The 10,463-nt window shown below is 40.5% G+C and overlaps 1 protein-coding gene across 2 annotated transcripts; it reads left to right on the forward strand.

Moving 5' to 3' along the window:
• Positions 1-1,247: 1,247 nt before the first annotated feature.
• On the forward strand, positions 1,248-9,985 carry LOC108935791 (hexosaminidase D). 2 transcript variants are annotated; one of them, XM_018754656.2, is made up of 14 exons: positions 1,248-1,334; positions 2,907-3,010; positions 3,632-3,890; positions 4,469-4,578; positions 4,708-4,795; positions 4,917-5,081; positions 5,199-5,382; positions 5,874-5,945; positions 6,900-7,104; positions 7,256-7,338; positions 7,604-7,679; positions 8,150-8,242; positions 8,732-8,821; positions 9,004-9,985. In XM_018754656.2, exons 2-14 carry the CDS (start codon positions 2,925-2,927, stop codon positions 9,197-9,199), a joined length of 1,707 nt encoding a protein of 568 aa, XP_018610172.2. In that variant the 5' UTR covers positions 1,248-1,334; positions 2,907-2,924; the 3' UTR covers positions 9,200-9,985. The 2 variants fall into 2 exon arrangements, with proteins under 2 accessions (XP_018610172.2, XP_029110100.1); XM_029254267.1 differs by having other exon boundaries at positions 1,248-1,330.
• Positions 9,986-10,463: the final 478 nt, after the last annotated feature.

The following is a 10,463-nucleotide window of genomic DNA, read 5'->3' on the forward strand; positions in this document are numbered from 1 at the left end:
TTCATGTTGTTTACGCCAAATCCTGACCCTACCATCTGAATGTTGCAGCAGAACTCGAGACTCAGACCAGGCAACGTTTTGCCAATCTTCTATTGTCCAATTTTGGTGAGCCCGAGCAAATTGTAGGGTCAGTTTCCTGTTCTTAGCTGACAGGAGTGGCACCTGGTGTGGTCTTCTGCTGCTGTAGCCCATCTGCTTCAAGGTTTGACATGTTATGCAGAAGAGCATCTCTGAATGCACACCTCAGTTGTAACGAGTGGTTATTTGAGTTACTGTTGCCTTTCTATCAGCTTGAACCAGTCTGGCCATTCTCCTCTGACATCAACAAGGCATTCTTGCCCACACAAATGGTTGTGCATGAAAATCCCAGTGCCCATCTGGCACTAATCAAGATGCTGGCATGTGATTAGCTGATTAGATATTTGTGTTCACAAAATCAAGTGGCTAGTGAGCATATGCTGTGGTGCAGAACACGATGGAATGGAACCTGCAGAGCCCACCAAGTACCCCTAACTCTTCTCTCCAAGAAACTGGCAGCCACAGTCAACCCACCATTTCCTCTCAACGTGCCCCCAGTGGTTACACATGTTATTTACAGATTTCCCAGAATGCAACTATTTACACAAAACCAATAAGGCCGGTCATTACAATACTTTACCTTTTGGAAGCATTAACAGACACAGAGCCATGAATTCAAAACTGAAGTCACACTGCAATCCAAGCAGCCCTCAGATGTCCTGGTTTCACTTGCTAAAAGCTTAGGAACTTGTTTTGGAGAAATATTATTGCCACTGTGATTATGTGCTTTTCTGTCTGAGGGAAACTTCCAAAAATTGTTGGACTCACAACTGAATACCATTAAAAGCAGTCAAATGCAAAGGGCCTTGGCTTCATTCAACTTGAAAATGTGCTGCCAAAAGTAGGTGTTAAATGACCTTTTATCATCTTTTGTACACTAAGATTGATTTTTTTTTTCTTATCATGAAGAGATTAACGGGGAGTTGAAATAACACTTTCAACTGGTTTCTAGCCATCCCTTCCACAAAAGACAAAGCAGTCTGCTTCCTGTATAACAACGCTAATCTGTGAAAGAGCCCATAAAAAATACCGCGAAGGCGAACACGAAAAGCTGATTCCTTTACTTCTGCACCTGACAAACGACACCACTTCAAACCCACTGCTTAAAGCAGCGCGCTACAGGCCCCGCCCAGGGGGCTATAGAAGGCCACTACACGGCGCTCACGTGATCCACGGACTTCACACGAGTCACAGGAAGGCATGCAGTCGTGCGAAGACAGAGAAAAGGAGCGTAGGAAGGACGCGCGCTTGGGTCGGTGTGTAGCGATGTTAATTGTCCTTTTGTACCTGATTAAACGGTGAAGTGCACATGATTCGTGTTACTGGTTCATTTAGTGTGTGACGCCCTGTTTTGGAGAAAATCGATGTTCTGGAGTTGTTTACGATGTGGTATACACTGCGTTGTATCACTAATCAGTTAGGGAAGTCGAGCGCTTTTTTTTAGCGCTGTCGCGGCTGTCGAAACGCGCGTTTTCGTTTTTAACCCCATTTTCAGCTGTCGTGCCGACGGGTAACAGACACACGGGAAACACTGCAGTGCACCATCCACCCATATCCGACATTTGAATATTATCATGTAGTGATGGCTGTACACAGTTCGGTGGTGTGTGTGTGTGTGTGTTTAGACCGTGTGTTGTAAATCACCTGTTGTCCGCGGTACAATGAATGCCGTGCTTGTCGTTTTACCCTTCTTTTTTCGTCCTTATCAGCACGACAGAGGGAAAAGTGCCCATAGTAGATCGATACAGCCAGTCAAGGTTCAGTCTGAAAACATTTTTCTTGGGATAACAGCAGAAAAAATACAGCTTTTTCTGCCGAAATATTTATTTTTTAATAAAACATGAATGTCTACATTGAAGAGTCCCCCCTAGGCTAGTGTGATGTAATTTAATTTTTTTTTTAATCACACACAGGCTATAAATAAAACCTTTTGTTTAAAATATTTCATAAATGGAATGTGTGCCCTACCTAGTTACTGTAATGAATTTTATTTATAGAACAGAAGACAGACATTTAGTTTGCTTTGCCTTTCCAAGGTTATTATTGTTAATCATTATTTATGATCACTTTATTATTGCAATTTATCTGACCATGATTTTCTACAACATGAACATGCCTCTTAGTCCCAGTGGAATTTTGAACATCATGTGAGTCTGAGATCACTCCCCTGTGCTACCTGCTTGTATTTTAATTAATAGTGAATATATAAAAATTTTGCTGAAAAGAGAAGACTGTTTGTTGTCCACTGTTTCTTGAAAGGGGGACATGGTGGCGTAGTGGGTTGGACCAGGTCCTGCTCTCCGGTGGGTCTGGGGTTCGAGTCCTGCTTGGGGCGCCTTGCGATGGACTGACGTCCTGTCCTGGGTGTGTCCCCTCCAGCTCTTTGCCCTGTGTTGCCGCACTAGGCTCCGTCTCCCCCGTGACCTCGTATGGGACAAGCTGTCTCAGATGGTGTGTGTGTGTCTTTCTTGAAAGAGATCCCCAAAGGCTGAAGTAAATCCCTGTCACTGGGATTAAATGTTGCCATACTTTTTCAGACAAGTAGTCCCTTGCCTCTCTCCGCCTTTTATTAAACACCACTTTTTATCTATGTCATTAACTACTGGCCTACGCATCTATGACAAGAGTCAACCACTTGTACTTTAAAGTGTGTGGAGGTCAGCATTTTTGGTGGTGCAGTATAATAAAGTGAACATGAGATGTTCAGCCCAGTGCCTGAAAGCTGGAAATAACAGGTATTCTTTTAATGTGTACATTAACTGTCAGTTATGTAGATATATTTTTTTAAATAGTCTTCTTTCTGTTCTCTCTCCATTATTGTGCTTCAGCTGTGAACAGTAGACAATATGGCCACAAGGATGCAGGTAGTGCTGAGGCTGATACTTCTCTGCCTTGTGGCTGCTGCCATAATGAAAGTTGTCCTACAGGCCAGGTGAGCTTTCTGTGTTACAGAACTATGGAACAATGATAAAATCACAAGTCTGAACACTAAAAACTGCAAGCACAAAGCACCATTCCATATAAAACCACATCAGAGCACAAATCTTACAATTATCCACATTACAGAGATGTCACATTAATACATGTAAAACACATACTCTGTGCATACAGTGTCATGGTGGTCCACAGTCTATCCTGGAAGCACAGGGTGTGAAGCAAGGTACACTATGGATGGAATGCCTCTCCATCAGAGGGAAATCTCACACACATTGGGCAGTTTAGTCTCCAGTCCATATGAAACGCATGTCTTTGGGCTATGGGAGGAAACCCACATGAATGCAGGGATAACATGCAAACTCCGCACAGACTGAGTCTGATTTAAACCCATGTCCGAACCCGCAGTGCTACCTGCCACTATGAGAGCTTTAATCCGTTCCAATAAACAAGACATATCACCAAATCCACAGCATCAACAAGGAATGTTGTTTTTTCCTCATTATTCTTGAGTTGTGTGCCACTAAATGGTATAACTGTGCTTGTCATGCCAGCTTTCTGTACAATCCGTACAAGCTGTAAAATCTTTTTCCCATACGCTTATCTACTTTTGTCTCAGTTCAAAAAAACATAACAAATGGGGGAAGGTGCTTTCAGTGGGTGGCAGAAGGTTCTGGAAGACTAATGCCTTGAATAACATGAAGCAGACATCACAAGAGAACCAGCAGATGCTGGAGATTGCAGAAACAGGGGGCAAAGAGATCCAGAAACATGTCCCAACACCAAAGCATAATGCACTGGACCAGGCAAAAGATCCTCTAAGAATAGTGCATTTGGACTTGAAAGGCGCAGCCCCCCAAATCAAATATTTGGAGCAGGTAAGATCATCAGAATAATTATTTTTATGGCATTTTTTTCCAAGACTACATACAGTGTGATGTTTGTATACTAAGCTACTTATACTGATGTACCAATTTATATAGAAAGATCATTTTATTGTATTACTTCAAGGTAAGGACCTTGATCAGGGTTAGTATTGTAGAAGTGGGATTCAAACCTAGGTCCTTTGATTGCAAGGTAGGTGCTTTAAGAAAAATGCCACCTACTGTCTCATACTTGAAACAATTTCAGGCAGAGATTTATTAAAATAGCATTTTCCCCTCATATGCATTGTTGCAGCATGAATAAACAGTCTGCTAAAAGAGAATGGACAGTTTAGACTAAGATAAAAATATTAAGTGTGTTTTTGCAATGCCAAAATTTTGAGAATCACACTGTAGGTCACAACCCCTAAAATAAGACTATTTTGGGTCTTTGATCCAAGTTCTACTGTGTAGTTTCACTAGCAGGAGGTCTTTACTTCACACCCATTACAAACTACATTACTTTTAAACTGAGGAAATGTCATTTTTACACTGGGTGTACCCGATCTCCATGCATTTTTTTCTAATTTTAGATCTTCCCACTGCTGTCTGCTTTTGGTGCCAATGGAATTCTGCTGGAGTATGAAGACATGTTTCCCTATGAAGGAGACTTAAAGGTTCTCAGTTCTCCACATGCATACAGGTGGGTACGGTTTGACCACTGGAGTTGTTGTGTGGATCAAAAGGTGCCACATGTGCTCTTCATTTGTGGGTGTCTTGGTGAATCGTGTTGATGTCCCAACTATCCCTCTCTGCTCTCTTGATGGACCAGTTTAGAGGACATCAAAAAGATCAGGAGTCTGGCCAAGCTGAGCAAACTGGAGGTGATACCCTTGGTGCAAGTGTTTGGGCACCTTGAGGTAAGACATTGGCCCATATTAGACATTTTCATTTTTTATTAAAAGAAGAGTTGAATGTCCACGAAATCAGAATAAGAAAGCTGTTCTCCTTTACTTTTCCTTTCTCATTTCATTTGAACAGTTCGTCCTGAAGCACAAGAACTTTACCCAGCTAAGAGAGGTGACAATGTTTCCCAACAGCTTGAATCCACTGGTGCCAGGTGCACGTGCTCTGGTTGTTGAGATGGCTGCGCAGGTCCTAAGCAAACACCCAGAAACGCGTTGGTTCCACATCGGGGCAGATGAAGTCAGTGCAGCATCCATGCAGATTTTATAATAATTAGCAGCAGATGCCTGAAAACTAAAAAAAAAAAGAAACTTACTATTGTGGAAAGTCCTTACTAGGGTTTTTGTCATCTTTGAGGTGTTCGGTCTTGGTGAGAGCCAAGAATCCAAGAACTGGCTGCATGCAAACAACGGGAACATTGGAAAGTTGTTCCTTGATCACGTAACTGCTGTGGGCCATGCTATCATGGAGAAGCAGCAGGGGATACAACTGCTTATGTGGGACGATATGATGAGGACAAGCAATGTGGAAGATATCAAAAGTAAGGGCCAGGAGACAGTGCACCATACTGTGGTACACATCTCTTCTCTCTCTCACTTGTACTGCTGTTGCTAACACCTTTCTAATATAGGTGGTCCCCGATTTACGATGCTTCAACTTGTGATTTTTTTCAGCTTTACGATGGTGAGCTGGCAGTAGAAACCGTACTTTGAACTTAAAATTTCGATTTTTTTTTTTTTTTTTTTTTTTTTTTTTTTTCTTGGGCAAGCGATATGTAGAATAATACTCGATGCTGGGCAGCGACAGTGTTTTGCATCTCCCATTCTGTCTTGCAGAGATGTGCATTAGGCGTATTAAATGCATTTTCAACTTCTGATATTTTTGACTTGCGATGGGTTTCGGGGAACGTAACACCGTTGTAAATCAGGGACTACCTGTACTATAAATGAAGACAAAAATACAATAAAGTATGCTTTCTTTGTAGCTATTGCTGAAATTTTCTTGTAAATTATGTTTTTCTGCATTTTCCAGAATCTAATCTGCCCAGTATTGCCTCACCTGTGATATGGAATTACCTCCCAGACTTCAACCCAGAACAAATAAGTATGCTTCCTTTTCTTTGTTACTCTTCGCACAGAATAAATATGTACTTGCTTAATTGAGAAATCAAGCTACCATATAACAACAGTGCCATTGTTACCCATAAACTGACTTTGAAGTCTTATCTAGAATGCCCAGGAAGGGTGGGCAGCCAGTGGCACTTGGACCCCAAGAGGTGTTTTTTTTTTCTCCCTCGACTTTGTTGGGAGTTTTTTGGTCCTTTCCTCTGTGGCCAGTAGGCGTACTTATAGCTTCATAAAAGCACTGATAAATGTATTACGCTAGTCTGTAGTCAGCTGTTTTCTTTGTCTGATGTGTTTCTTTCTTTACCCTATGCCTGTGTTCAAGCACTCTATGTCACTGTGTGAGAAGAGTGCTCTATAAAAATAAACTGAATTGAATTGGGGGGGGCGCGGTGGCGCAGCGGGATTGGTCCGGTTCCGCTCTCTGCTGGGTCTGGGGTTTGAGTCCTGCTTGTGGTGCCTTACGGTGGACTGCTGTCCAGTGTAGGGTGTGTCCCCTCCCCCTACTGCCTTGCGTCCTGTGTTGCCGGGTTAGGCTCCGGTTTGCTGCGACCCCGCTTGGGAAGAGTGGTTTCAGACAGTGTGTGTGTATGTGTGAGAATTTAACTGAACTGAATATCAGCTCACACTGCTGTATCGTCTTCTTTTGGTACTACGTTGAAAACGAATGAAAATACATTTTGATTCAGTTTCTTCTGTCCATTGTGCAAAAATGTTGCATAATTGCAATGAATTTACACACTCCCGAGTAGATCAAAAACATAAATGATAATCTGTTAATTTAGCAATCTATCATTTGGATCATTGCTGTATACTGTGTCTAATTGAATAGTATAAAACATTTTCCATCAGTGAATCCAGTTTATTTGTTAGCTTTAGTCATTCGTTTAGTAAAAGTCCTAATTTCTGGATGTTTAATCATTTTTCTTAACAGAACATCTCATTTCAAAATACCAGAATGCTGGATTTAAGAGTGTGTGGTTTGCAAGTGCTTTCAAAGGTGCTTCTGGAATCGACCAAGTGTGGACCCCTGTGGAACGGCATCTGAAGAACCACCTGGTTTGGCTTAAAGTTATAGCATCCATGTCAAAATACCCATCTATCTCCTTTCAGGGAATTGTGCTGACTGGCTGGCAGAGGTAAGATGTGGGACGGAACTAGGATATTTTGGTTTTCAACATTTAAAATGTTTTGTTTTTTCCATTGTTGTATGTCCTGATCTGTGTAACTGGTCTTGTACCATAGGTGAGAAAATTCCAATTCCTGTCTGTTAATGCGGCTGTGTTCTAGGTATGAACACTTCACAGCACTGTGTGAACTCCTACCTGTGGCCATCCCGTCTTTAGCTGTTTGTATGCAGGCTCTGAAGTACAGTAAGTGTCTGGGACGAGGCGGTGGGATGATGAGTCTTGAATTCACTTTTTGGGCTTGCTGAGTAGAGAAAACAGACAGAAAAAAACAGCTAAGGTCAGGACTATTGAGATAAGAGGTCAAGGCTTTTGCATATTCATGTTGGTCTAGTTTTTTGTTTATTAAAACAGAATTAAACAAATTAATGTCATTTTGCATTTAATTTTTAATTTCTGGAGAAAGCTGAATGAACGTTGAGATGAGCTGATAATTTTAATTCTCGAACAGATGGCAATATGAACAAAGTAAGGGCGGAGACAAATCATATTCTTGGCTGCAACATTCAACTGGAGAAAGGCATCTGGTATGTTCACTGATATCAGTCCCTATTCTACTTTTATCTGGACTTTTGTACTCCAAGTATGTGAAAATATGCACAAAAACCTCACACACTGAGCTAGGTTTTTTTGACATAACATACTGTATTTTTTTTCCATAAAAAGGACCATCATAATGTAATACTTAATAATTCAAAAACTTCTGATTAATAATTTTGCCATTTGAGATTCTGTAAGAGGTTGTGAGGATATATCAGTTATTAAATACTTGAGAACTGGAGTCCTTCATAATAGCTGCAAAACTGCATACATAAAATGTCTACATAGAAGTCATACTTACATATTTTACTGACAATTTTGTTTACATTGATAACTGATATATTAAACAGTGGACACCACTTACAGGTACATTTGACCTAAACTGCATGCTTGCCCATGGCTCCAGTCGCAGGCTGCTCTGTGTGTGTGTATTTGTATGACATCTTTCTCTTTTCAGTGAGGGAAGCGGCGCGTTTCCAGGTTCTGAGTTATACCACATGATTTACTATATTCACACCAACCTGCAGCAAGAAACTGTTAACATGATGAAGTAAGATTTTTTTTAAAAAAAGGGTTTCCTCTGATTAATCTGAAAACTGCTACTGCGCAGAGTTTGCATTCCCTCAAACACACAGACTTTTCATGTTCTCTCCATGTTCATGCGGGTTTCCTCCAGGTGCTTGGATTTCTTCCCACGGTCCAAAAACATAGGTTTCTGTTGAACTGGCAACTCTGCCCTTAGTGTGTGTTTGAGGGAATGTATGTGATTTCCCTGTGATGGAGTAGAGTCCCATCCAGGTTGTACCCTGCCTTATACCCTATTATTTCCAGCATTGACTCTGGACGAACACAACCCTGCATTGGACAAGCTGTTATTGAAGGATAGATGGATTAAAACCACTGTAGGGCAGCCTTTGCAGCATTGCACTGATGGGATTTAAAGGAATATAGTTCAGTAATTTTATGCATTTTTCTGCTGATTGAACTTTTGAAGTATTTTTGTTAATATTCTTTTTGCTTTCTGTAATCTCATATACAGAAACTTCAAAGGCGTGTTTACACGTTACCACAGAAAATACAACTTTGGTAACCCACGAAACCTTGGATTTTCCATAGGGAAACTTAAGAAGTGAGTAATTTTGATTTCTGTACTGTCATATATTGTATGAATAATCTTCATAGAGAGTTTAAGGTGTTAGGGATTCCATGTTTAAAACAATCTGTATTTTTGATTAGCCACACATATCAGAATTCTTCCTGCTCTTGGCCACACATGCTGCTGACACAAGTTGGTGCTCTGTTCTTTGCCAGGTTGCTGCAGGCCTGGGAGGCCTACCTGAAGAACTTCCGCATCCACATGGAAGACACGTACTTTGCCGACACAGTGGAGGAGTGGATGGAGGAGAACGTCAACCAGCACCTGGATCATCTCATTTCCACTGTTGAGGATGTAGAGCGTATCATTGCACTCAGTGGGAGGCCCAAGTCAGCTAAAGCACTGCTATAGCCTCAGAGACACAGTTCATGGTCCATGTCACTCGACTGTTTATTTACTGATGTCCTTTGTTGTTTTCTTGTGAGACGATCACTGTGAAATGCTGCACTGCACTTCCGAAGGATATACTAAAGTAGGCCAGATGGGAGGGTGTCTGGGCCAAAAAGGCAGACCTTCAGCTGCCCGATTCTTCTTGGCAACATGAGGTTTGCCCTTGATGTCCTCCAACATGCTTTACAGCAAAGAATAATATCATTGTTTGACATATGACCAAATAATGTCAGGTACCACAAATGTTCATAGTTTTCTATTCGTTGGTATATATATCTTTCCATATGCCTACCTGTTAAGTCTAAAGAGTAATTTTTTACTGTAGGGGTAAAAACATAGTTTTTAATGGAAAAATTGGAATGGAGTACCTTGATTATCACCCTGATGATTATTGTACAGTAAATAAAGAAATCACAAAAATGAATGACATGCTCTGTCAGTAGCTGAATCCTTTGGAGTTATATGTAAAAAATTGTCTTAAATACTTGCATTTTTCCTAGTTTATTTGGGGGGGAGGGGAGTAATGTGTGTGTGTTTGCTTTTTGTATATGTTTTGCATTGCTGTGCAAATCAACAACTGTTAGCCTTAAAGTAGGCAGGCAAAAAAAAAAAATCAAAGTCTGACCTGTGCAATTCTTACTTTAAAATGTTTAAAGTCTGATTATGATGTTTAAAATTATATGTATCTAGCATTGCGTTCTGTGTTTTTTGTGTTATTATACATTAAATATTACAAATGTTATTACTCTGGTGAATTTTTTTTAAATAAAATGTTAGACATTCTGTTTTGTGGTGGTTGAATCTGTGACTATTAAGTTTTTAAGAAAAAAGATGGCTAATAAAGAATACTTATCACTAAAATGTTTTCTCAGTGTCCACTCATTGTAGCTACAGTATTAGAACACATGACTGTTGGCTTTTAATAGCAGTAAGGACATCAATTAAGATGCAATGAGGGCAGATTTCACTGAGAATGAGAATCCACATTCATTTCACTCTTACCAGGGAATTACTGGCTTGGAAGCCATTGGTTATATCTAGATCATGGCTGATGTGAAGGAATATAGTTTATTGTGCTGTAACAAAGAATGTACAATATATAAATGTTACAACATAAAAGTAGAGAATAATATGATATACACTGTGCCTTAGTTATCAAGTACATATGATTGCTCAGGAAATCTTTCTGATGAGTGCTTTATTAGCTATGTACAACAGTCAGTGT

The sequence above is a fragment of the Scleropages formosus genome, chromosome 8 (assembly GCF_900964775.1).
Source record: "Scleropages formosus chromosome 8, fSclFor1.1, whole genome shotgun sequence".
NCBI lineage: Eukaryota > Metazoa > Chordata > Actinopteri > Osteoglossiformes > Osteoglossidae > Scleropages > Scleropages formosus.